The following is a 27,888-nucleotide window of genomic DNA, read 5'->3' as shown; positions in this document are numbered from 1 at the left end:
GTAGAATTTATTTTTGAGATTCAAATTAGCATTTCATGTTTTTTCCTAGCTCTTTATTTCTGCTGAAGGAATGAATATACTTAGTTAATAATAAAAAGATACTGGATTGTGAAAATAGATGCTTTGTTATCTTATATGTGAATTGCCATTTGAATTTGAGTTTATAACAAATGTAATATGTGTAAAATAATCTGTTTCATTGTTTGCCTAACAAATTCTTCCTTGTCTTACCATCTATATGGCCCCCTCTACAGAGCCCTAGCTGCATCCATCCACATTGCAGTTAGACCACTCCCTCTTTTGGTGCTATCATAGCATCTTCTCACTTTGTTATGGGCCTTATCACTTTATGATTATATGTTTATTTTTTCATCATGTCCACTAGACTGGGAGCTCCTTGAGGGCAGGGACCAACCATGTCTTACTCATATTTATATCTTAATGCCTTTCTTAGTGCTTGGCGCATATTTGATACTCAGTTCATATTGATAAATGATTAAAAATACATGTCAAATGGTCAAAAAAGGAATACTTTCCACTGTATGTCATTCATGTTATGAAAACAAATGAGTTACTTTGTGAAAAATGATAGCTTCTCAGAGCTGAAAAAAGGTACTGCATTCCTTTATTTGTGTATTATTAACAATATGAAAATATAATGCTTTTGTTTATGTGAGTGGTTGGTTTGAAAGAGTGTATAAACAGGACACATTTTGTTTGCTTATTTTTTTAAAAAAGGACTAAGATAACTTTTTGATCATATAATGTCTATATGATAAACCATAAACTAATTCTGGCACTGGAACAACCTTTTATAAAAACATAGTAAAGTATTCTTAGCAAATTGATGAAATTGGAGTTATCGAGGAGAATCAGAATTACTACACTTTACATACCCGTAAAATAAAAGGACCTGCTTGAGATACTGCAAAAAGAGACACAATACCTGTTAATCTGTTCTTTTTCTTTTGTTATGGTGCCAATGAATCCCTTTGTATAAGGAATAAACTTTGAGTTGTTTTACCAGTTGTGTTGATGGAAGTGTGCTGACATGACTGCATACCTGTTCATGCATACGTAGAGATTGCTGGCCAGACTTGAGAGTTCAGTCTATGGCTAGATAACATTGCAAGCCGAACTGTCTCCATTGGAATCATAGCTATGACAGTGACATCATTGAGCCATTGATCTAATCAGCTGCTCTAATTAACCACCACTTGCTGTTAGAATTCAAGAGGCAGATATATAAGACTGTATTATTTCACTGCTAAACCATCTCCAAAAGTATTGTATTTTTTTTAATGTGGTGGATTTTTAAAAAATACATATGTAAGAATATAAAATGGAGCTCCTCCATTGTAGAGTAGCTTATAGGGAGTACTGGAAGCAAAGGATACCTAAAATAGAATTTTTAAATATCATTTATAAATAATATATATTTGACTTTCAGAATGATTGCTGTGTTAGTGGAGAAGCCCCCAATTTGTATAGTAGATATATGCCACCATTTTAGGACCATATTTCTTATATAAATTCCAAATGATGTACTAAATCCAGATTTGAAAATAAACTCTTTATCTTCTTAAGAGAAAAGAAAGAAATGTACCTTATTGCCCAATATATACAGTGTCCCCCCAAAATATATACACATTTTAATAGCTGATAGCTCAATTTTGAAAATGAAATGTATTTTAATAAACACTTCCTTTATAATTATTCAAAGTATGTGTATACATTTTTTGGGACACCCTATATATAAATATAATGGATAGAAGTTTTTTGAATGTTTGAATGTCAGATGGGTCTATAGTTGAAAAGAAATTTAGAATTAAGCAATTGAACTTATTAATGAACGTCAGTAGGCACATTGTTCTTCACTGGGCTGATTTTGCCCATTGTTCTCAAATAGTTATTAAATCAGACAAATTCTTACATAGATATGAAACATCCAGCATTTATTACAACAAAGTTTCAACATGCTGTTATTTGTTACAGGTAATCTTTGGTAAATCTAGCTGTTCAGAATTTTCAAAGGAAGCCTATACAGCCGTAGTATATCATAACAGGTACTGAATTCAAATATTTCTTTCAAAGTTACTCACCTCTCAGTGGCATTGTTAGCACTCACGTTAGTGTGTTTACCAAATGCTTTGCTGCACTGAATGTGCAATTTCAGACAGCTGACATCAAAGTTATAATTTTCAATGTGCGGATTCACATTTTCTATAGACATCTGAAATATGAGGCTTTAAACACAAAACATCTTTTCTATCAAATTCTCTGGTCCTTTCATTTTTATTATATTATTATTGATTATCTTTGTGGCTTCTGGTTTTTTGGCCTTTCCCTGTTATATTCCTCTAATACTTTGCAGCGTTACTTAACTCTTTACTAAGCTTGAACCCATTAGTCAGTTAAATTGATGGTATTTTCAACATCCAATAATCCTTTGCTTTAGTGCCTTTCCATTTTACTTCTTTGAGAAATTGTTAACTTTGAATAACCTTTAGTTTCTGCTTTTGTTCTTTTTTAACTTAATGCTGTTGGAGAAAAAGCACAAAATTGTACCAGTCAGGATGATCACAGATTATTTTATCATATGACAGGGCTATAGTAATTCATTTTACTTTATTTTATCTTCTTTTGGCCCCAAAAGATAAATTTTTGTTAATATTTTTGTCATAACTTTTTTACCCTCTCTCTTATTTTGCAGTAGCTATTTTAAGTGTTTCTTCCCCTTCCTCTAGCTCCTACCTCTTTTCTTTTTGCTTTACTCTTAGCTTTCCTACTTTATCAAAGTTGATTGAGTCCATCCCACTTGAGATCCATCAACTTTTTTGCTCTTCACCTCAGATAAATTTGTACTGACCTGCCTTTCCTCCTGCTCAATGTGAATTGTTCCATTTCTGCTCTCAGTCTTATCTAGCATCTTCCAGAATATGACCATCAGTTATCCCTTCTCTTGTATCATCAGTCTCCTGTTCCTGTTTCATTAGCTCCATCTCTAATTGCCAAAAAGAAGCTAAAGTTTCCTATTCTTTAAAAACAAATCTTTCTGCAGTGTTGTTGTGTAGCATGGTTTTCTCTTGCCCTCCCTAAAACTTTCTTCTTTCTCATTTTTTTTTTAAGGCCCTCTCTCAATTTCCTTCTATCTCTTTAAACACTTTTTTTCTTCTGTAGTAATTATTCCAATTTTTCCTTTTCTTTCAAATATAAACATTCCACACAAAACACCCTAAGGTTTTGTCCTTAACCCTCTTTTTCTATAACATTCTCTCCCTAAATAATTTTATATGTATTTCTCAGAGTTACATTAAATGAAAATGCTACTACTTTTACCTTTATGTGGACTGTTCACAACTTTCATTTTCAGTCATAACCTTCTTTCTGAGGTACAGACCTGCATTTTCAGTGGCCTGTGGGCATGTTCATTTGGGTTCCCTGCTGCCTTTTCAGTTTCCATCTATTTAATCCTGGCCCTCTTCCAGACCTTATCTGTCTGTTTATTTTTATTAATAGTACTACCAATTTTCCAGTTACTCTGACTAAACTTTAAGACATCTTTGCCTTCTTCTTTTCTCTAATATTCAATCATCTTTTACATCTTGATAATTTTCTTTCTGCCTCATCACCAAACATAATCTATGCTGTCCTGTTTCTGGGCCTTTCTTGGATCTTTATTTCTACTATATACTGATTGCCTCTACCTACTGAACTTTTACTCATTTTTTATGGCCCATATCATATATCTCTTCCTAAATACAATTCTCTGATCTAAAACTTTAATCTGTTGAACTCTGTTCTTGAAGCACTTAACTTTATATGCTCTGTACCAGGGGTTGGCAAACTTTTTCCATGAAGGGCCAAATAGTATATATTTAGGCCCTGTGGGCCTTGTGGTCTCTGTTGCAACTACTCAGCCCTGCTGTTGTAGTACAAAAGCAGCCATAGCCAGTAAGTAAAGTTGCAAATGAATGGAGATGGCTGTCTTCCAATAGAATTTTATTTACGGGCACTGAAATTTGAAGTCCGTATAATATTTAAAGTGAAATATTATTCCTTTGATTTTTTTCAACCCTTTGAAAGTATAAAAACTATTCTTAGTTTGTAGTTTTTACAAAACTAGACAGTTGACTGGATTTGACCTGTGGGCCATAGTTTGCTAACCCCTGCTTAATTATATTTTGACCAAATTGTATATTTTTGAGGGTAATTATTTTTTTATGTTCATCTTTAAAACCATCACAGAAGTAATACAATGCCTAACCTAAAGGTGGGCAAGTTCACTTGCTGATGAGTAACTGGTAGATGTTTAATTTTCCATAACAGTCTTCACACAATATAATTTGAGGAAAGACATGAACTAAAATACTCAATGCAAGGAAAGATATTGATAAAGAAAGTCGTAATTTCTAAAAGTATTTCAGTTTGTGGCTAAGTCTTTATTTTTGTTGCTCTTAGCAATACTAGAATTAAAATGACAGTACCGTCTAACATTGCTAGTAAATTCAACTTTCTCATAATTCAGTGGTGACTAGGGAGATCAGTAATAAGATGTATAGCATCTTTTACCCACCATAGTCACCACATTCTCAGATGGCTACCATTAGCTATCTTTCTTTGATTATTAAAAGCTTCATTGCACTTACTATTTCTGTGATCAAATCTATACCCCTTAGCATTTTTGAGGCTTATTTGAGAAGGATATTTGACTGATTAGCATCAGAGAAAAAAACCCTAATTGGTTTTTATGTGGAAGAGCCTTCACTTTAAAGGTAGTTGGAGCTATATGGTTTGGAAGCATTTTCATTGAAGATAACTCTGAGAGAGACTAACTCATCATGGAAGAGTGGGATGCTAAGATTCTATCCCTTTTAAGTCTATATCATAAATAGCAGCCATGCTTTCCTACAAAAATTCTCAATGAATATTGAGATGAAAATTCTGTTGGTTTGTTCAAATATGATATTTATTGTATTCTTATAATGGCTGGAGACACTTCTAAAATGTGGGATAAACATATTTTGTGGGTGTTCCAGATTTTTTTCTTTTCTTTGAGCTGTTAGTCAATACACTAGTCCATGTTTTAGTAACATTATTTATTTCTTTAGCAATGGGGTAATTGAAGTAGACATTTCATAGAGAGCCCCACTTGATACTAAGCTGTCTAAAGATACCTTTTTTCTTTTTTACAAAAGGATAATACAAATTAATCTTAATTTGAGGCTGTACTCCTTCCTATAACAGAAAAATGTTTTTCCGTGGTATGGTTTTAAAATATACACTTATAAAAATTTATATTATTTTTTATGTGATGTGTATCAGAATTGGTTTAGAAATATAGAAAGCCTTGCTATAGCCTCCTCTTTTATAGTTTCCAATCTAATGAAGATCTCAGCATCAAGGTGGTAATTATTAATGAATTTTCAAATAATAGAATTACTCAGCCATTAATAAAAATAGGAGAAGTTTCAGAAACAGTGACAGCTCCCTCATCTGGAAGTTGGAGTTAGTTACTTATTTGTGAATAAAGCAAAATATTTGGACTAGAAGAAAAATTAAGCATGAATCCTGAAATTAATTTTAAAATTACCCAAATATACAATTGCAATAATTATTTATTTTGAACAAATTACTGACTATTGATCTGTTTTGTTTTGTTGTTGTTGTTTTGTATGAAGGTCTCCTGATTTTCATGAAGAAATCAAAGTTAAACTCCCTGCTACTTTAACTGACCATCATCACTTGCTTTTTACTTTTTATCATGTTAGTTGTCAACAAAAACAAAATACTCCTCTTGAGACTCCTGTTGGATATACAGTAAGTATATTTTTGTTAAATACTTAGCTCTTTGATCTTAAAAATAGGTTCAGTATTTAAGATATAGTTGGTATAATATTTCTTACCTGATTTTCCACATTGGTTAGGAAGAGTCACTAACAAGAAAATGCTCATTAATGTAATTAATTGACTAACATGTCTAAACATTTAGGTGTTGGTCCTGATTATTGTGTGTTTACCGAACAATGCAATATAAATATAATGTTTTAAGGATTCTTCAGAAAAGAATAGTTTGAATATAAAAATGATAAAAAAGACTTTTGGCAATTAAATACATTTTTACTTTAATTAAAGGCAATTAAACCCTTGAGTACTTTTTGAAAGTCATTATGATTGAATTGTAAAAGTAAACCTAAGGTGAAGGACATCATAATATGCTATTACGATTTAGTCAGAAAAATGATGCCGCCATCCAAAGGAGAAAAGTTAACGTTTGATTCATTTTTTTTGTCTCTTGCAGTTTGTGACATGAATTTTGCTAAATGCAAGAAAATAAATTTATGTTCATACAAGTTTTCTTTTCAACATTCATATCTAATAAAATCTTTTTTTTCCTTATTTACATTGATACTGTTACCCATATAAAATTGATATACTTCCTGGCCTTTCTCTACTACCAACTTTCCCTTGGCTAATATGGACCTTCTATAGATTAAATATAGTTAGTTAGTACTAACAATGTCTCATGGATCATCCTTAATAAAATATTGCCAGGCAAACTTTGGAGAAATTATAAAGGCTCATAATTACATCCATTCGGTGTTTGGGGATGTGAGACAAATGAGACTGGTATCAAGTTCTTAAAATAGATTTTCCAAGCAGTTACTTTTGTAACAAACATATTTAAATGAATATTATTTCCTTTTTGTTTCAAAGTGGATACCAATGCTTCAGAATGGACGATTAAAGACCGGGCAGTTTTGCCTGCCTGTCTCACTGGAAAAACCACCACAGGCTTATTCTGTACTGTCTCCTGAGGTCAGTATGTCTCACATTGAAAATCTCCAAATTGAATAAAATGGGTTTTTTGTACAAAGGTGTTTTTCTCAAACAAAACCTTGCAATTCTGTCTATATTATTTTCTCTTATAATTAAAATTATAGAATACTTAGAAGTTTTCATACTCCTTTAAAAAATATAAGTATATTCATTTTAAATCAAAATAACACATGAAATATCAACTCAAAGAAAAGATAAATTTGGAGAATTTTTATATTGTAGCATGAGAAGCTTCTTTAAATAAATAAGTCTTTCTTTTAGTAGATAATATTTAAAAGGCTGGAGGGAGGAGAACAGATTTAAATTCATTTTTAGAATCATTTTGTAATTAATGATCATATATGTGAAAATAAAGTATCTATAAACATGCTACTTTAAGAGACATTAGGGGCTTTGATGATTATGTTACTTGAAGGAAACAAAAACACTGGAAAGATATCACCTCAAGAATCAATAGCCACTGTTGAAAAACCAGAGAGAACTGTTGCATGGTGATTACTAGTGCCACTTAATGCTTTGACCATAAATATAAACGTTAATCTGAAATATGTACTGTGAATGTTGTCCTGGTGGCATTTTTTTTCAGGATAGAACTCAGAAAGTATTCACAAATAAATCAGTATTGTTTTTATTCAAAAAAAAAAAAGCAACAGCAGCAATATAACGCTACTGCTTTGACCTCATTTCTCACCATTGTCTCACTCTGCTCTAACCATGTGGCACAGTGCCTTTGCTGCTGCTCACACAGGAAAAGAGCATTCCCACCTCAGGCCCTTTGCACTTCCGTCTGCTGGCAGTGCTTTGCCACAAAACTTGCTTCTTCGTTTCACTCAGATGAGGCTGTCTGTGATAACGTTTTAGGTAGTAGCCTCCGCCACTTTTTATCCCTTTACTTTGCTTTATCCTCAGAATGAATACTTATTGCTGACTTTATAGATTATGTATCTTTATCTATTGTCTATAGAAAATAAACTCCAGGAGGGAAAGGGCTTTGTCTTTCTTGTGCCTTGCTGTATCTATAAGTATTTAGAATACAGCTTGGCTCACAGTGGGCAGTCAATAAATATTTATTAAATGAATGAAGACAGTAGGAATTAAAAGTCTGACTCTCCCATTCCTTCCCACATCTGTCATTTAGTTTTTCAGGAACACATTTTTTCAGTAAATAAGTTAGTCTTCTGCCAGGGCTAGCGTTATATTTCAAAAGGAAATATTTTAGAAGAAAATATAATATTATGGAAGTTAAATATTTGTTTTTCCTTGATTTGCAAATGCAAGGTCGGCTTTCTAAAGGGAAGTTGGTGGCTTCTTTCTAGCTATGTTGTGTGTGCTCATATAAAAAGAATGTGGTGATGATTTGGATTTGACTATAGATATATAATGTGGCTGATTGAGATAAACCACCTGATTAAAAGTACTTAAACTTTTGTATATTTTAATTATCGTAGTAAAACAACAGTATATATTCTTAGCTTTATTGTCATATTTAAAGAATAGTAAATATTATTAGTTTTAGCGCTTAATTTAAAATACATGAGAGATAACTATTTAACATTCAACTTTTATAGCTCATTGCTTAATGCAATTTTTTATTTACTTTCCTGGCTGAAGTTGAGCTTTGCTTGAGTATGGTTAACTTCAGTAGTTTTTTGGGGCCTTAGAATATGAAATAAGCCATGTAAGCATGCTTAGATACTGATAAACTGATTTCTATAACCAGTGAACTATTGTTTTATGATATTTGACTCACTGGCCATTTCCAGTGATCAATGGATCATTTTCTTTTTAAAACTGGGTAAAAAGGAAGATAAACCTTTGTGTGGCTTTGTTTTGCCTCATCTTCTTGGTTGTTAACTGTTTCCCTCAAGTTTTTGTATTCATTTCACTCTGAACCTGTAAACACTCTTCTTAGGCAGGACCACTAGCTACAGTTCATGCGAATGGTACTCCCAAAGTGTATAACTTATACAAAAATCAAGAGGTTCTTGACTCCTACTGTTAGTTGATGAATCCTAAACCTGCCTCTCTGCTCATCCACTTGTTGCCAGTTATTTGTCTGTAAATTAAAATGCCTAGTAATGTCTTTACCAAGATGTTTCACAGATAACTCAAGCATAAAATGTCCAAAATTAGATTCATTCTTGTTAAATAATTTTTGGAACTTTATGGTGAGAGAAAAACCTTAGCCACCAATATACCTCAACAGAGTAATGGTATTTTTGGTGAATTTACCTCAGTTTAGTGTCATCAGTTTTTCAGGATCAGTGTTTATCGGGCTTCAGGAAGCAGATTCATGCTTATAAAATTCATGGAAGATTGACTTGGAGACCAGCATGGCAGTCTGTCACCAGCTTTTTTTCTCTGTAGGTTTATGGTATTTAGCACTCATCATAGTCGATTGGACCTTAAAATAGTTTTTATTATTTTTGCCTGATATGTCACAATGAAAAATATACATACCCTTTATCTCATGAATTATACTTCTAAGTATTTATCCTATTATAGATATATTTGCATAGGTATGCAAAGATCATCATATAGTGTGGGGGGGTGTTTTTTAAAAGATTTTTGTTTTGGAGGTGGTTTTTTTGGTGGTTGTTAATCGTCACCCAAGGATATTTTTTTCACTGTGTTTTTTTTTTAAGAGAGATTAGAAGGGAGGGAGGGAGTGGGGGGAGAGAGAGAAACATCTCTATTGGTTGCCTCTGCCCCTACTGGGGATGGAACCCACAACCCAAGTACATGCCTTTGACCAGGAATCAAACCTGCAACCCTTTGGTCCGCAGGCCGATGACACTCTAACCCCTGAGCCAAACACACCAGGGCAGTAGATAGCATATTTTTAAACTTTACAGTGGTTAAATCTATATATGGATAATTGCATTTTTCAATTTATTGTTTTTTATTTAATAATAAACACTCATGCATCCACCATGCAATCCAAGAGCTAGAACAGTGACAATAGCTTACATCATTTCTTTATGCCTCCCCATCCCATATTCTTTTTCTCTCTAGCTATAAAAAACGAGCTTTCTTTTTGAAAAATTTGTGGTAAATATACATAACATAGCCTGGCCGGTGTGGCTCAGTGGTTGAGCATCAACCTATGATCCAGGAGATCACCATTCTATTCCCTGTCAGGGCACATGCCCCAGGTTTCGGGCTCGGTCCGCAGTAGGGGTGTGCAGGAGGCAGCTGATCAATGACTCATCATTGATGTTTCTATCTTTCCCTCTCTACTCCTCTCTCTGAAATCAATAAAGACATATTTTAAAAAAACAACAACACTATCATCTGAATTGTATGTCAGTATACATCAGTAATTGTGTAGGAAATAGCTTGGAAAATATACTTCAAATTTAGCAAAGTTAGTTCTTGAAGGGGCGTGGGGTTGTGAAAGTTTTTGTTGTTTTAAACCTCATATACTTGGAAAGGCAGTGTGGCGTAATTTTCTTTTACTCTAGGTTCCACCACTTCCAGTTGTATGATCTGGAGTAAGTTTCTTAATCTCTCTATTATGGACTGTATTGTATGTCCCCCCCCCAGTCCAGTTCATATGTTGAAGCCCTAACCCCCAGCCTCCCTACGTGTGATAGTATTTGGAGATTTGGCTTTTGAAAGGGAAGTTTAGATGAGGTCAAGAGGGTGGGGCCTCATGATAGAATTAGTTAGAAGAGACACCAGAGAGCTTGCTCTCTCTCTTGTGAGGGCACAGTGAGAAGGTGGCCATCTGCAAGCTAGGAGGAGGTTCTCACCAGACACTGACCATGTTGGTGCCTTGGTCTTGGACTTCTGGTCTCCTGACTGTGAGAAAATAAATTTCTGTTGCTTAAGCCACCCAGTGTATGCTATTTTATAAAAGCAGCCCGAGTTAAGACACGACACTCTCTGTGCCTGACTTTTCTCATCTGTAAATTGAGAAGAATAATTTATACTTATAATAAAGATTTGTGCTGATGATTGAATGATTTAATGGTATGCAGAGCATTTAGAATGGTGCCAAGCACATAAAGAGTATTAAAGTAGTATTTGCTGCTATTATGCCATTCCTTTTACCACACTGCTTGTTAGAATTTTTTAAGACAGCAGTTCTTACTTTAGCAAGCATCAAAATCATCTGGAGAGTTGTAACACCATTTTGAACCTTTCACCACCCCCCCCCCCCCCCCCCCAGTTTCTGATGCAGATGTGGGTTGGGGATTAATTATTTACATTTCAAACAAGTGCCCAGATGATGTTTGCGTTGCTGATCCAAAGTTCAAACTTTGAGAACCGCTATTTTTAAAGAAGTATGTATTCACATTTTACTTGTGTATCCTATTTTTATTTTTATTTTTTGGTAACTGAAAACAGTTTTGGGGATTGAGAGAGCTAGTAGTGATTCTTGCTTTGAGTAGTTTCAATTCACCAGCTTTTTCTTCTTTGCCAAAAATGTTTCCAAATCTGTATTATTTACCTCAGTAGAGACATTGCATCTTCTACCTATTTATGTTGAATTATTTAACAGGAAACTAACTTTCTTTTCTTTTTTTAAATTTTAATTAATTTATTTTAATTTATCTTTATTGTTGAAAGTATTATAGATGTCCCTTTTCCCCCATTGACCCCCTCCTGATTTTCTTTTCTACACATAAAAATATGAAACCATGGAAAAGAAATCCCTCTTTTATTTTTAATTTTTTTTTTTTTTGCTAAGACTATATTTTTGTCATTTGTCTCACAGGTATTCATAATTACTTACTGTAGTTTGTAGGTTTTTTTTAAAGCGATGGCTGCTTTAAAATTCTGTCAAATCTGTCCAACATCTGTGTCATCTTAGTATTGGTGTCTATTGTCTTTTTCTCATTTAAGTTGAGATTTTCCTGCTTCTTAGTATGATGCATTTTTTTATTACATCATGAACATTTTAGATATTTTGACTCTAGATCTTATTTATGTCTTGTGTTTTAGCAGTGGGGGTAGAAGCTGTTACCAGGTAAAGGTCCACATTCCTCACGCTGCAGTGTGTTTGGGGCAGGGGCTTAGATTTCACAATCCCCAGTAGGCTTTGCTGATACCTCCCTGGCTGTGAGGAGGAGGGGCACCTTGTTACTACTTTCCTCTTGGCCTCCACTGACACCACAGTTGGTGGGTGTACCACTGGGCTGGGATCAGTTCCACCACCTCTGTCTTCTCTGATACCACCCAATGTGTGTGGGGAGGGGTGAACATCTTTCACCTCATTGCAGCCACCTGAGGGTGGACACCCAGGCTCTCCACTCAGCCTATGGAGGTGAGGTGGGGCGGCAATTTGTTTTTGCCAGAGTAGGGCAAGTACTGGCTTTGACTAAAGAGAGCAGGCTTTTCTTGGAGCTTTTTTTGGCTGCTCCTTTTGGTGTTTCTGACTCATCTGCTTCTCTAGCACCTAGTCCAGGATATATGAGGCAAAAATAAAACCCCGGAAACACTGCCTTATAGTTCTCTCCCATCCTGAGGTTCCTGGCCTGTCTGCATTCTTCTGTCCACCCTCAGTCTCTATGTTCATTTTTCGGATCATATTGAGGTGTTTTTTTTTTAGCAGTACTTAGCAGGAGGAATAGAGGGAACTGATGTTCTCTCTTTTAAAAAGAAGATTTTATTATGTAATTTTAATTCCTAGCAAAAAAAAAATGTTTTCTCATCGCTAAAACAGACTTCTTCGGCTTGTGAATATTTTAAAGCCCACTTAAAACATAAGAGGGGTGTTTAAAATAAAGAAAATAGAATATTATAAACCATTAAAATGATAGCGTGGACATGAAAAGAGATTCACAGTGTAATATGTGAAAAACAGATTGCAAAATAATATCTTTGATATCACCTATGTAAGGGTGTGTATAAAACTATATTTGCATAGAGGACAGTTTGGAATTATATAAAGGAATAGTCTCTGGGAAGATAGAATTTTGAGTGTATATTTTCTGCTTTTTGCTTTTTGAGCCTTTTAATTCTAGAAAAACATTGTAGAAAACATTGATTTTGTAATAAGAATAAAACAAATTTTACATTTATTTACAGTGCATAAAAATATATTTCAAAGTATTTTTTCTCATTGAGATATTATAATTTTTAAATTTGTTTTCAGAGTTCATAATCAACTTACGCACCGGTGATAATTGTATTTTATATTTTATAGGTTCCTCTACCTGGCATGAAATGGGTAGATAATCACAAAGGTGTTTTTAATGTTGAAGTTGTTGCTGTTTCATCTATCCATACACAAGTAAGTGAGTGTTAATGATTTTTATGATCAAATTTCACTTGAATGAATTGAACATATTGTCTAGCACTTAAATCAGTTTTGTTGCCTGCTGTAAGACTTAGGAGTGTAAGTCAGTTAAAAGTGTATAGATTTAGAAATTACTTTTTATCAACAAAATATTAGTTAATGTCAACAAAAGCAAACATTTTACCTCTCAAACTTATTGACTTCATCCAATATACTTTATTTCTCACGGACTTGGGTGTTTCAAGTGGAAAGAATTCTTGATCACTTATTCCATATCCCTCGCTGTGTTTCTCGAGCGTGCCAAGCTCTCCTTAAAGCCTTTACATTTACTTCCTCTAGCTGGAATGCTTTTCCTTCTGACATTCCTTTGACCTCTGTTGAAGGCTCCTCCTTACCTCACAGAGGCCTTCTCTGGTGACTCCCTCAAGCACAGCAGCCCCATTACTCTGTATTGGTTTACCCTGCACTTACTACTGCCTTTTGCTCTCATGCGCTCTCACACTTTCGCTTTCTCTCACTCTTTCTGTGTGTCTTCTTTCATGTGTGTGTGTACATATGCATACATAATATGCACTTGTTTATTGGTTCTCTCTTGCATTAGATTGTAGGCATCATGAGATCAGGGATACTGTTACCTGTCAAGGAAAGAGACTTCCCTTCAAGGACCGTACAACAGGGGGAAATGTAAAAATAATTACAGTACAATAAAATTAGTACTATGTTAGACATATGAACTAAATCAAGTACAGAAGAGAGAGTTATCTGTTTTGCTGGGAACTGAGGTGTTGCACTAAGTAGGCATTTACCATACAGAGAGAGAAGGTGGGCAACTGAATAGATAAAAAGCAAGTGTAAAGGGACAGTGATCTTTCAAGTATGGGCAAGTGATGTGGTGTGGACACAGTTTAAAGTGCATGGGAAATTGTGATGGCTGAGAATGGAAGACCAGGCTGGTAACAGATTATGAAGAAACTTGAATGCTGTAGAATTTAGAGTCCAGATAGATGGTGATTTCTAACCTAAATAGGAAGCACGAGAGAAATAAATTTGGGAGCACACTAAGGGGGAGCAATTGTGGAGCTATAATGAGTTTATTTTTGAGCCTGTTGAGTTTGATGTGCCTACACACTTCAGATAAAGATGTCCTATAGGCAGTTGTAATTAGTTTCGTGTTCAGGATTAGAGGTAACAGAATAAATGTGATAGTTGAAACTATACTGGTGAATGTGCTTTTCCAGGGAGAAAATGTAGAGTGAGAAGAAGCAAGTGTTTAAAATGAAATTCAGAGGTTCTCCAACTTGAAAAGGGAAGGACTGGTTTGCAGGGGTTTCCAAGGCCCCCTCAAATTCGGTGATTTTTTTTTTTTAGCAGAACTCAGAGGACTCAGCATGTACTCATAGTCACAGCTATGATTTATCTTAGTGAAATACATAAAGCAAAATTGGCAAAGACAAAAGAGTTCAAGTCCAGAGGGAACAAGGTACAGGCTTCTAAGAGTCATTTCCTAGTGGAGTCACAGAGGGCTCTATCTGGGAAGCTCATTAGAGACTTAGTTCCCAGGGGTTTTACTACAGACTTGTCACACAGGCACCCTCTGCCTAACACATACCAAAATTCTTGATTTCCAGAAGGAAAACAGGTGTTCAGCATAAACCATATTGTCTACACAGTTTGGGCATGTGAACCATCCCTATCAGTAGGAACCCTCCTGAAATCCAAGTTTCTAGATACTAGCAAAGGGCCACCTTTGTGAGAAGATCTTTCAAATGATAGCAGTCTTAAGCTTCCTATGTTAACTCTTTTCTGCACAGCGAGATAGGGAAAAATAAGAAGACCGAGCACTTTTATGTTTTAAAACAATAACAAGAAAAGGTTTTATTTAGCACTACACAGGTAGATCCCAGTTAAAGAATAGCTCCAGTGGAGTTTTTCCTGTCCTGTTACTGAATATGTCCTATGTTTCCTATAGTCCTTATTCTTCTGATAATAAGATTGACTTTTTTTTTTAAGAACACTGGCATTGTTTTATTCTTTGAATTATTTATTATTTTTTTAATGTTTTTATTGATTTCAGAGAGAGAGGAAGGGAGAGTGAGAGAGAGAAACGTTGATGGGCTGCCTCCTGCATGCCCCTTGCTGGGGATAGAGCCCAAAACCTGGGCATGTGCCCTGACCAGGAATCGAACTGGTAACTTCTCGGTGCATGGGACAATACTCAACCAATTGAGCCACACCAGCCAGGGCAAGATTCACATTTTAGTATATAGTTGAAACATATTCTTTCCCTTAATAGAAGTATTCTTAGTATCACATTATATGTCTTCTTAAGTATACAAATACATTACTTTACATGCTTTATTTTATTCCTATAATCATTGTTAGTTTTCTCTTTTTAAAGTTGGTAGTATATTTATGCTTTACTCCTAACTTTGTTTTTATGGAGGCTAATACATGTGTTGTCTTTGTGTGACAAAGAAGGATTTGGAGCAAAATATGTTATATAGATGATTTAGAAGCTATAGAATGTAGGGGAAGAATAAAGTGGAAGTCTGCTTTGTAGCACTCTGGCCTTCACAATTCTGATGACTAATACTCAAAAGTTATAAATCTTATAAATATGTAAAACAATTTCATCATGTATTGTAACCTTTTTTAAAGGATTGATTGAAGACAATAAATGTTTCTTATGATATTTTATACTTTGCTTTAGATCTTTGAAATTTAATGGATGTATAGTTAGAACTCCAGAGAATTATTTTTTACTCATTTAAAACATACATAACAAATTAGAACAATACTAAAATTATGAATGTGAAGCTGTTCAGCATTACTATCTTTTCTTAAAGTGTATTTTCATTGTTAACTAAGTAAAAGCCTTCAGAGAATTCCAACAGACTTTTGCTCACATCTCATTGGTCAGAACTGTAGCACATGGTCATCTCTAGGTATAATGAAGGCTGGGAGCTGGAAGAGGAAGCATGTATCCTGGTGTGGACACTTACTACTTTTAATAAGACTGATTCTGTTAGTGTAGAGGAGGTTAAATAATAGTCGGGATTTTGTCAGGAGGTGGAAACTTGGTAATTTGAATGGAGAAAATTTATATATAAATTGTTAACTACGTTAAAGATGATTCACTACTAAATGGGGTAAAAGAGAATTCTATGATTGTAACAGAGATAGCAGTTGCAGAAAATGATAAGGAAGCAGCTTAGAAACCTAGAAGTGGATTCTGAAGGCTGAGAATCAGACCTCTGAATCGGACCACTTCTACAGGAACACATTGCCTGCCATGCTGTGGTGTGGAAGAAACTTGGTGAAGGTGACTGTTACTGTGACGAACAGTGCTGCCCCTGTTTCTCAGCGCTGAGCCACAGTATTCACATCTCCTAGTCACCATCAGGAGGACAAACGAGGAGAAAAGCCCCTGCTGATTCCCCAGGCCTGGCAGACTGCCGCCCGTAGCTTTCCAGACAGCGCGTGGTTATCAGAGCCTAACCACAAGCTGCCTGACAAGGGAGAAATGTAGTTTGAAGCATCTGACTCAGTTTGTGGCAAAGATGATGGGTGTGGATGGAGCTGAGAGGCAATAAATTAAGAATGCGCACAGGTAGGTTACTAACAAAACTATGATAATAATTGAGCTCTAAAATGATAAGGCAGACTCACTCTGGGGGAAAAATTCTTAATTAGTAGCAATGTATTTCTTGAGTAATCAGTAGTATTTGAAGTGGCTACTTTACAATAATAAATGAAAGTACAGGGTGCGGCAAAGTAGGTTTACAGTTGTGAGTATGCAAAAGAGTTTATTTTTATATTATTATTTATTTATTATTGTATTATTTTTTATACTGACAATTGTGAACCTACTTTTGCCCCATCCTGTAGATGTAGTGTTTAATTGGAAACAATGTTTGTATATACTGATATGTACTGTTTTGTATTATCAATTAATATGAGCTGTTTTATTAGTGGTTCATAGTTTAGAGAATTTACAGAGCTATACTTATTTAGTGCTTTTGTTCATTCCTTGTTTTAGGATCCTTATCTTGACAAGTTTTTTGCTCTTGTCAATGCTCTGGATGAACACATGTTCCCCGTCCGAATTGGAGACATGCGAATCATGGAAAATAACTTAGAAAATGAATTGAAGAGCAGTATTTCAGCATTGAATTCATCTCAGTTGGAACCAGTAGTCCGATTTCTTCACCTTCTGCTTGATAAACTGATACTTTTAGTTGTTAGACCTCCTGTCATTGCTGGCCAAATAGGTAATTACTTATGTTTGGGAAATCATAAAATTTATAATTGGGTATTCCTAACTTTTGCAAAATAGAACCATGATTCCTATTTGCTATCCCTAAGGACTGCATTTGATTGGGGGGGAGAGTGTGTGTTATTTGTTTCTAATACCAAAAAATGATAACTTTTGTTTTTTATAAAGTGTGCCATACAGACTTCTACTCAAATTACAGAAACAAATTAATTTATTTACTCACTAAGTATTTTATTTATTTATTTTTTAATCCTCACCTGAGGACATGTTTTTTTATTGGTTTTAGAGAGAGGAAGGAAAGGGGTGGGTGGGGAGGAGAGAGACATTGATCGGTTGCCTCCCATACACACTCTGACCGGGATTAAACCCACAACCTAGGTATGTGCCCTGACTAAGAATTGAACATGCCACCTTCAGTGTACGGGGTGATGCTCCAGCCAACTGAGCCACACCGGCCAGGGCCCACTAAGTATTTTTTAAGCACTTACTATGCACCCAGACACTGATAAGTACTGTCCAAAGCATGGTTTCTTATTTTAAAGATCTCACAGACTAGTTAGGAAAATAGGCAAACATAAATCATGTTGCATTTATATGACATATAATATACCTAGACTACATTTTCACTCACCTGCTCTCTGTTTAATACAGCTGTTCTTTCCTTCATTAACTCAAAATCTCTGTATTATTTTTTTCTTCTATGTTGTTCTAGAAGGAGAGGTATTTTTGTTTCTCACCCTTTTTCCAAGATTTATTCTTCTACTTTTGCTAACATCTTCCACCTAAAATCCTGCAAAGTAGTTGAGCTGTTAGGGAAATTTTGTGTTAAGTGGGAGAGGAGTATTCATTGCCTTGGGATTTTTTTAAGGGAGACTTGTAAGTAGAGGTAATTCTTGGGTCATTTAAAGATAAGCATTTAAAGATGAATAGGACTCTGACAGTAAAAAACTAGTCCAGGGAGATGAAACAGCATGTGCACAGTACACAGATGAACCTGGAAATGTTAGGGAAATTATAAGTAATTACTGATAAATTGGAAGGTTGGTGATAGGGGTGATAGGTGGTGGGGGAGATGAAGTAGGTTCTTCAATGACATTTCAGGGAATTGAGACTATGATTCTGTAAGGAATCAATAGTCTTTGATGGCTCTGGTCTTAATTAGAGAAGTAATGTGACCCAGTTTGGCTTTTATAAAGATAACTGTATTGCATGGAAATGGGTTAAAAGTGGGAAAATCTGGAGTCAGGGAGACAAATTGGGGATCTTGTATTTCATATAAAACCTATGAGGTCCTGATGAAAGACAGGTGATAGCAGGATGGAGAAGAGAGGGTGGGTTAAGAGTTAATTTGGAGTACCATTACAGAAGTCATAGGAGAAGATTTTAAGGAAAAGATGTTAACATTGTTGTAGAGTCTATAAGTAAAATAATAATAACAATAGTAACAAACATTTGCATAGTCCTTACTAAGTAATAGTGGTGTGCTATGCTCTTATGTAAGTATCATTAGTGCACCATTTCATGAGTGAGTAAAGTGATGAACATGATTCTCTTTGCCTAAGGATTCAAGCCCAAGCAGCTGACTCCACAGTCCCACATTTACGTAGTATATTAGCAGTTTTCAACCTTTTTCATCTTGTGGCACACATAAACTAATGACTAAAATTCTGCAGCACACCAAAAAATATATTTTTAGCTAATCTAAAAAAAAAAGGTATTAATTTTGATTCATTCACACCAGATGGCTGTTGTTGCATTGGCTGTTGTCATTTTTTTATTTGACAATCTAAGGGAAAAGAGGTCAGTGCCCCTGACTAAATAGTCCGGTGTTGCTTTAAAAATTCTTGCAGCGCATCATTGTGCCGCAGCACTTGCTTGAAAGTCGCTGTACTGTACTTTAAGAAGTGTCCACTGGTGAAATAACAAGAATAGTTTTAGTCAGATAGTGAGACTAGAAACCAGATTGCAGAGAATGAAGTAATAAACAGTATTGATGAAAGGAATACAAAACGCATATACCACACTTCAAAGATATTTAGTTAAAAGAGGAAGCAAGGTTGATTAGGGTATTAGAATGGAGAGATTTGAGCATGTTTATATGCTCTGAGAAATAGTTGTGGGGCAGAGAGGGGAAATTTAAGATACAGGAGTGTGAGAGGGTTAAGCAAGTGTGTAAGACAAAAGTAAAGGTGGATAGATCACTCCGTAGGAGAGGAACACTGCTTTCGTTGGAAAGAAAGTAAAAATGCTTTGATTCTGATAAATTTGTAGGAAAAACTTGAGGACTTTCATGCTTTGTACATTTCTTCTGAGAGATGAAAAGCAAGATTGCTGAGAAGGGAGTAAGGTGGACCTGAATTTTGAAGAGCATTCTGATGTTTTGGAATAGCAGCTATGAGGAAAAGGAATTAACCAGGAACACAAATAGGATTGCTAAATCCTACTTAGGTTTCTCTGTCTCTAGTCTCTTTCTCTTCTAGTTCAGTATATATATAGATAAATCTTCCTAAAATGACCACTTTATCTGATTATTCCACTTTTAGGAAACTTAATTGGCCTCATTATCTGTTCATAATTTTCTGTCTTGATTAAATAAATCATAGACTCTTGAGACTCTATTGCTCAAAATGGCTGTTTGGTTTACCCATTTATTCAGTGTGCTATCAGAATTTCCCAGGTTTTGGAAAATTTTTGTTATATACTGACTTAAATGACTGGCTAGGTTGCTTAGCCTGACATTTAAAATGCTGTATAGTCCTTCCTTAACCTGTTTTTCTAGTCTTTTTCCCTTTTACAGATTCACTCATTTCAATCAACTTGTTTATTCATTGTTTTTTTATTATCTTAAGTTGATATTTTTAATAATCTACTTTTATTGTTAATATTTTTGATTTTTTTAAAACAAAAGTCACATGCTCATTGTTTGCGATGTAGGTTTTCAGGGTCATCTTTAAAATGAATTTACTTCTAAAAGGTAATATCCCAGATGAATTTCTTTTTCCTACGTGCTTTGTATTGTTTTACAAAATTATAGGTATCTGTGGGATGATGTTTTATTTTTCGACTAAACAAACCCATACAATTTTCACATTAAATTAGTAAAATGAAATTTTTCTCATTTTCTTTAGAAAAGTAATTTTGATTCATCTAATGCAAGATAATTATTAAAGTCAACATCAAATTGTTTAATCACTATGTTGAACATACACCTGAAACTAATATATTACTATATGTCAACTGTAATTGAAAAATAAATTTTAAAAATCAACATCAAATATCTTTACACAGTGATGATTACTGTGTATAATCACTATACCTAACACAGACAGAGATGACAAAACCTTGATCTTTTTGGAACTTATAGTCTAAAAAAGTTAATGCAAAAATATTTTCCTCCTTAAAAGTTAATCTAGGTCAAGCATCTTTTGAAGCAATGGCATCAATTATAAATCGGCTTCACAAAAATCTGGAAGGAAATCATGACCAGCATGGCAGGAACAGTCTTCTTGCATCATATATCTATTATGTTTTTCGCTTACCAAATACATACCCTAATTCACCATCACCAGGTATTTTACTCTTTTTACTATGAACAGCAAACATTCATTGAATGCCTTTTAAGTACCATGGACTATACAAGGTGCTGGAGTTAAAAAGATAAATAGGTTACATTTTAGAGCATCATTATTAACACAGCTTCTTTTAATTTGAGTTAGATCTTGGTTAATTTTTGGAAATGAACCTTGAAAATAACTTTGCGTCTCGAATCATTTTATCATTTCCTGTTACGATAAAGAGAATGTTGTATTTGTCATTGGAGTGCTATTGGACAGTAAAAAAGAAATATGGTCGTTCAATAGTTTCTGATAACCCCATGAATCCTATAATAATATAAAAGATTATTCTCTAGAAAAGTTCTGATTTCTCCATTGTTAATAAAATAATATAGCCTTTCAGAATATTAGAGCCCAAAGTAACTACTTGTTTTTTATATGATGGTGGTAGATGTCTTAGTTTGAATAAATCTTTAGTAGTTCGGTTAGTTAGTGAATATATTATGCATACCTTTCAACTTGCTCACATATTTGTCTGTGTGAATTATCATTCATCACTAGTGATAATAATAAGTGCCCTTTCCAGCAGTCGGCAAGGTTAACATTAATAATGGTGATAAATAATTATGACATTCATTATGAAAACTAAGCATAATCTGACTCTGAGTTTTAGCTCATTGTTTTTCTTAACTGCAAAAACAGTAGTAATTGACTCATGTTATGGTTCATAATTTCCTATCTTGATTTTAAAAATTATAATATTTGAGGCTCTGAGAGTTTAAGTAATTGTGTGGACTATATAAAATACCCTCCATTTACTCTTTCATTCAGTACACTGTTAGAATACCACAGATTATACAAAACCTCTTTTTTACATGGTGACCTGAAAGACTTACAGTTAGTTAACATTAGTGTCATTTGCAAATATGACATTCAGAATGATTTCTTTAAATAAGAAAAATAGAGATAAATTATGGATACAATCACTGGGTATTTTTACGTTCATAGAACATGGTTGAATGGTGGTGCCAGGCTTGGTTTTAGACATAAAGGGTTTCTTTGCTTTTTTATATAAGATGGGCTCTTAGAAGAGTTATCTTTAGGTTTTTTTATATGTATAATATAAAGGTACCATTTTGTTATAGTTCCGAGTGTCGCTGATTAAAGATAGAGAAATAAAGCATAATCTCATTCAAGAGATGTTGACAATAAATTGGCTGTCCCTCTAGTGACTGTATCAAAGGGCAAAGCAAGGAGGGTAGGGGAAAAAACAAGAGACACAAGCTGAAGCATTTTGAGTCCTAGATACACCTGTATGTAAGTAAGGGTAGTGTGTGTGAGTGTTTTCTATTACTTTTGTTTTTTATTGTACATGTAGTCTGTAATCATAGAAACATTGAAGAGAATTGTATTTATAATTCATATGGTTTTGCCAACTGCTGTGAAGTAGAACATCTTTGTGTATCTATCATTAGGTCTTGAGTATTTTTCTTTCTTATTTATAGTATTTTTCACTTAGAAACAAAAGCAATTCTTGGTTTTGGTGAAATTTTGTAGAGTGGCAGAGATTATTTTCAGGCCCTTTCTTGACTAATTTTCTTTGTTTAATTATGTGCTGTTTTATATACAACTGTAGGTCCTGGGGGTTTAGGAGGATCAGTGCATTATGCCACGATGGCTAGATCGGCTGTGAGACCTGCAAGCCTTAATTTAAATCGTTCTCGGAGCCTGAGTAATAGTAATCCAGATATATCTGGGACTCCCACGTCACCAGATGATGAAGTGCGGTCAATCATTGGCAGTAAGGTAAACTGAAGATATGCCCCTGTAAATTTGATTTTCAGTTCATGAACAAATGAGAAATGTCCAAATGTTTTAATTTATTCTTAATTTTCAAGTGTATTTGAGTTAGTAATAAGCAAGAAATTGTACATTTCTATTCTTTCAGTAAACACTGTTTCATGTTTCTACTAAATATGCTTGCTACAAACTGGTTTGTGCACTGTGCTCAAAAAAATCTGCCAAATTCTCAAATTTGTCCAGGGTGACCAGTCACATATGAGTCACTTTTGTCTGTCTGATACTTCATTGTGTGAAAAAAATTTTTCTATAGAATTAAAACAGACCTATGTGGCTGCTGGGTAGAAGGGACATATCATCATTGATACAAAATATAAGTTCTTCTCCAAAAAACTATAGAACAGTGATTAGCCTTGATTGGTAATTGAGCTACATTTCTTATGAAAAACTCTATGTAAAGTGCACCAGAATTAGAATAATATGATTTATTTAACGATGATTAATGATTATTACAGATAATAAGGGAGATGCCAGCTAGTTTAAGATCTAGCTATATTTTATTTAAAGCATTAATCTTTATTACCCAAAGAAATATACGTAAGGAACAAATACTTATTCCCTTTCTGTATGTAAAGTATAAAATAACTCAGAGTTTAAACAAGGTGGACAAAAGAACAGTAAAACTAAGGCGAAGAAATCATATCACATTGTGTTCTGACCAAACCATTTCAAATGTAAAATACACATAGCCAACTCTTCTTTGGCATTTTAGCCTGGTAATAAGGATATGAGGAAGAATTACTAAACATGTTCTAGGGTCTGTGTTTAACACTGAGCCTGAACTACAGTAGAATATTTTTTTAAGATCTGGGTTGGTTGGTTTGTTAGGTGAAATACTGGAACATTGATCAGAGACATCAGGACTATTTCTATCTATTCATATAGTTACAGAAATTTTACATTTTCAGAAGCTTCTAATGAGCATTAAGCATTGCTCATTTTAAAATAACTTTTAAGCAGTTTTTAAGTAATTTTTCACAAATAAAAAATGTATTTTGTAGCCTTACCCCACATATATTTCCATGTTTAGGAAGAGAACTCAGGTTTTTTATCCTTGTCTTTATTTTTTATGATATCTCACTGTAATAGAAGTAATACTTAGCATTATTTACGTAATACAGTTCTTTAGTAGAATGAATCTGATTTGTGAATTAAAAGAAATTTTCCTATTAAACTATAGACACCATTTTCTTCAAGCTTATACTTTTAAAACATCTCAGTTTCTGTAAGATTTGCATTATGCCTCATTTAGCATGATTCTAGAGTTTTCTTTTATATGATGTATTTAATAAATTACAACATCAAGATTTAGAACAAAAGTCTTACATATATTGGAATGATTATTTTATGTTTTTCAGGTAGTTTATTTTATTTTTTTAAATAATTTATAAAATGGGACATAATGATATAAACTTACTTTTGATGATATATACTGATAAATGTCAACTTTTGAGAAAGCCATCATAAGATGAGAATTTTTTTTTAATGACAACATAGCCTTGTATGAATCAAGTTTTATTTAAATGGTTTTTATGTTTTCTCTTTTTTGCAAAATTTTTGCTAGTTACCTTTATTTTGGACTGTCGTTTAGTCATAATCCCTAATAATAATAGTATATATTTTTATTTTATTGAAAAATTGTAAGGAATGTTGAAGTTTATTTATAGCTGCTTTTCATTTAGTCTGATTTTATTGGCCTAGAAATTTAAGTAACTCTTCTTCTTTAATGATTTTGTCTTTCACCTTGTCTCAGCCATGGTCATAACCTAGACCTTGTCATTACCAATAACTTTAACCCTCATAATCTCAGTTTCATGCATTTTTGTTCTTCAACCACTAGCTCCTAGTTTTCTCTTTAGTACCTCAATTCTAACAATTTCTCTACTCCTCTGCAACCTCCAAATACTTGATCCTATGACCTTTATACTTACCATGTCTTACCCCCCTTACTGTTATTTCTTCCAATTTAGCCAGCTAAAATGTCATGACCAGTCATTATAATCAAACTTCAATTTTCCTATTCTTCTCTCACTTCATTTTACTTGCTTAACCAAACCTCAAACCATAGTTCAACCCATTTGACTGCCTGTGCCATGTCACCACCTGTGCCACAAGACTTGAGAAATACCATGATGACTGGTGTCATTTGCAGTGAAAGACCATGAACCTCAGAGAGCCATGATGTTATCAAGCAATTATATATATATATATTTCTGTATTCCATTTACTTCCCCATTCTGCCAGAAAAGGGTTTCATGCCACTTTTTGTTGCTTCAAACCTCCTAACACCTCCTCACCAGTCCTCCTTCTCACTTTATCTTCTACTTCATTGAGAAAATTGAAGTCATCAGAAGAAAACTTTGGTAGACTTTTACCATTGCATCTACCTGCCTACTACCCTCTACTACTACCTAATACTTAATACTGTGCTGTAGATGAACTATGCATTTCCCTAGGTGATACTGTCTCTACAGAATTAAATAGCACTGTAACTACTCTTTCTTTTACCTATCCGTCTTTTGGTGTTTTCTGGTTTGGATCCATACTTACGTCCTGATATTTGTAGTCAGTTTCTCTTGGGTTGTCTTCATAAATCTTACTGCAGCAATCCTCTAAAGATTTGTTTTAACTTGCTCCCATTCTATTAGCAGATTCCCAGGCCCTAGGCCCAGGGATTATAATAACCTCTTTCAGAGACAGACAGATATAATTCACTTCTGGTCATACACATTAGTAACATTTTAAATTAACTTAAAATTAGTGATAGAAATGATAAAGATATAATTCCTATGAATAGCTCCAGAATGTTTTTTCTTAATATATATAGTAGTCCATTAGGTTTAATTACAACAAGCACAATAAAACTGAGCACAACCCCAAATTTACCATCATTTTTAGGAAGGAGCAAGTATTAGACATTTTTTTCTTAATTTTTTTACTTAATTTCTCCTAACAGTCCCTGAAAGAAAATAAGAGGCAAGATCAAATAGAATTATGGAGTATCATTGCACAGTTTTCAGTTGCTGACACATGGAATGAAATTAAAGTCTTTTAGAAAAGAATGAAGTGGTTTTTTTCTTCCATTTTTTCTTTTAAGCCCTATTTATATTCAGAGTAAATTAACTGTTGCTTACTCATTCCATCTTTAAAGAAAATTGGGGGGGATGGTGCTGTGGGAACTTTAGTTGTTGGGACTTCAAGATGATCCCTTTACATAAAGAGAAATTACCTTTAGATGCTATACTTAATGTTCTTGGTGATTTTTAAATACTTATGTAATAAGATAATTTTGGTGAACTAATACTCTGTAGATGCCTAAAATTTTTGGTTGCTTTAACAGTACTAATTTAAAAAATGTTTGCATTGGAAATTCTGGATTTCTTTAAGAATAATTTATAGCATGCCACATGTAATATTTCTTTCCTTTCCAACTGCTTTCTATTATATGCTTAGGGTTTAGATCGCTCCAATTCCTGGGTTAACACTGGTGGTCCAAAAGCTGCCCCATGGGGATCCAACCCCAGTCCAAGTGCAGAGTCAACACAGGTGGTGTTTATATTAGAGGTTTCTTTATTGGCTGCTGATGTTTCCCTTTAGAACATTACTTTTTAGCATATACTATGATTTCAGTGGCTTGCGTTTTTAATCATTAAAAAGTGTGTATTTTTGTTTACTTAGCACATTTTTCAACTACTATGCATGAAAACCACCAGTTGCACCAGTATTGTTCTGCTTTCCTATTTCCTGTGTCCTCCTTCCCTCCTCCTGCACTTTATCAGCATTTCAGTGCCTGCTGCTTATGCATTGATGACTTTGACAAGAGTTTCTACTTTAGGGCTAGCACATCTTCAGTAGAAATTTTTAAAAATTTTATGTGGAAAAACTTGACAGTTTTCCATTTGCTTTTGGTTTAAAGTGTAGTTATTGTATCATTTCCATCTAGCATTTACTACCTTGTCATTTTTTCCATAATCACCGACTAAAAGTACTGGTAATAGAGCAGAAATTAAATGTGAGCAGTATATGTTCCCCTCCTATAAGAATAAATACCAGAAGCAAAAATCTGTTTTAATTTGTGCTGTGTTGCAAAGAATGAAATTTGTTGTAATTTAGTTGAATTAAGTTTTGCTTACTTAGGTCTAATTGCCTGATAGCTAATACTGCATGATACCTTAAAATATACTTCTCATCTGTTTATTGGCTTTGGAGGAAAATGGTCTTGTTCTTGAAGAAACAATTTAATTGCATTTTAATATTATAATTGACTTACATTTCATGTAGTATATGGCAAACCTGAGTACTAGTTTTGATAATAGTGAAAAGTGAAATTCTAAACTTTCTATATTTTTTTATTGAACATAAAAGTATTTTTTGTTTTCTTTTTTTTGGTGTGCAACCAGTTGAGAAGTATGTTTTTACATTTTCTTACTAGCTATGTGCATGTGTATAGATCACACAAATAAAAATTTCATTTTTTGCAGCACTCTGAATTTATGTAATTATTAAAATATTCATCTTTTTAAGACTAAAAATATTTATAAGCCATTTTGATATTTATTAAAACAGCTTAAAATGGTGAAAATGAGATGAGCGATAAAATAGATGGTTGCTGAAACTGCAATAAAACACTATTTAAAAACTGTTTGTGTTCCTTGAGCTGCAAAGTCATCCACGGCAGACTTTAATGTGATCTCGTCATTCATTCATCTTCACTCCATAGGCTATGGATCGAAGTTGTAATCGTATGTCTTCGCACACAGAGACGTCAAGTTTCTTACAAACATTAACGGGACGCTTACCAACTAAAAAGGTAGATTCATATGAAGACAATCCATATAGGGGGAAAATAACTCCAACAATTAACTAGATATAAGATTTCTTTACATAATCAGTATGAGATATTGCAGTGTTTGCACTGCATTTAAAACTACATTTGCGCAAGCACTGCTTGACTGATGCCTTTTGGGACATACCTTTCCAGCGTAGGCTCTTTTACATTATTCTAATGTGTATATTTTTGGGACTGGCTGTTTTTAGACTTTAGTGAATTGAAATTTGATCATCAAATTTTAGTGCCAAAAAATGTATCAACTCTTAATTTTGTATCTGTA

General features: G+C 33.9%; 1 protein-coding gene across 7 annotated transcripts in view; it reads left to right on the top strand.

The window, feature by feature from the left end:
• The window catches only part of DOCK7 (dedicator of cytokinesis 7), a 149,871-nt gene that overhangs the window by 70,026 nt on the left and 51,957 nt on the right, over positions 1-27,888 (top strand). For 4 of the 7 annotated variants that reach the window (XM_081146123.1, XM_081146127.1, XM_081146124.1 and 1 more), the window contains exons 16-23: positions 1,996-2,066; positions 5,682-5,820; positions 6,718-6,819; positions 12,995-13,081; positions 17,127-17,358; positions 20,768-20,932; positions 22,554-22,723; positions 27,498-27,587. In XM_081146123.1, the coding sequence (XP_081002249.1) occupies positions 1,996-2,066; positions 5,682-5,820; positions 6,718-6,819; positions 12,995-13,081; positions 17,127-17,358; positions 20,768-20,932; positions 22,554-22,723; positions 27,498-27,587 (1,056 nt within the window). Of the gene's footprint in view, positions 1-1,995; positions 2,067-5,681; positions 5,821-6,717; positions 6,820-12,994; positions 13,082-17,126; positions 17,359-20,767; positions 20,933-22,553; positions 22,724-26,230; positions 26,324-27,497; positions 27,588-27,888 lie in introns of all 7 variants that reach the window. The other 3 variants (XM_081146129.1, XM_081146128.1, XM_081146126.1) reach the window with 2 other exon arrangements.

This window comes from Miniopterus schreibersii (assembly GCF_964146895.1).
Source record: "Miniopterus schreibersii genome assembly, chromosome: 8".
NCBI lineage: Eukaryota > Metazoa > Chordata > Mammalia > Chiroptera > Miniopteridae > Miniopterus > Miniopterus schreibersii.
Note: the sequence above shows the minus strand (reverse complement) of the source record. Positions and strands in the feature narration are given on the sequence as shown.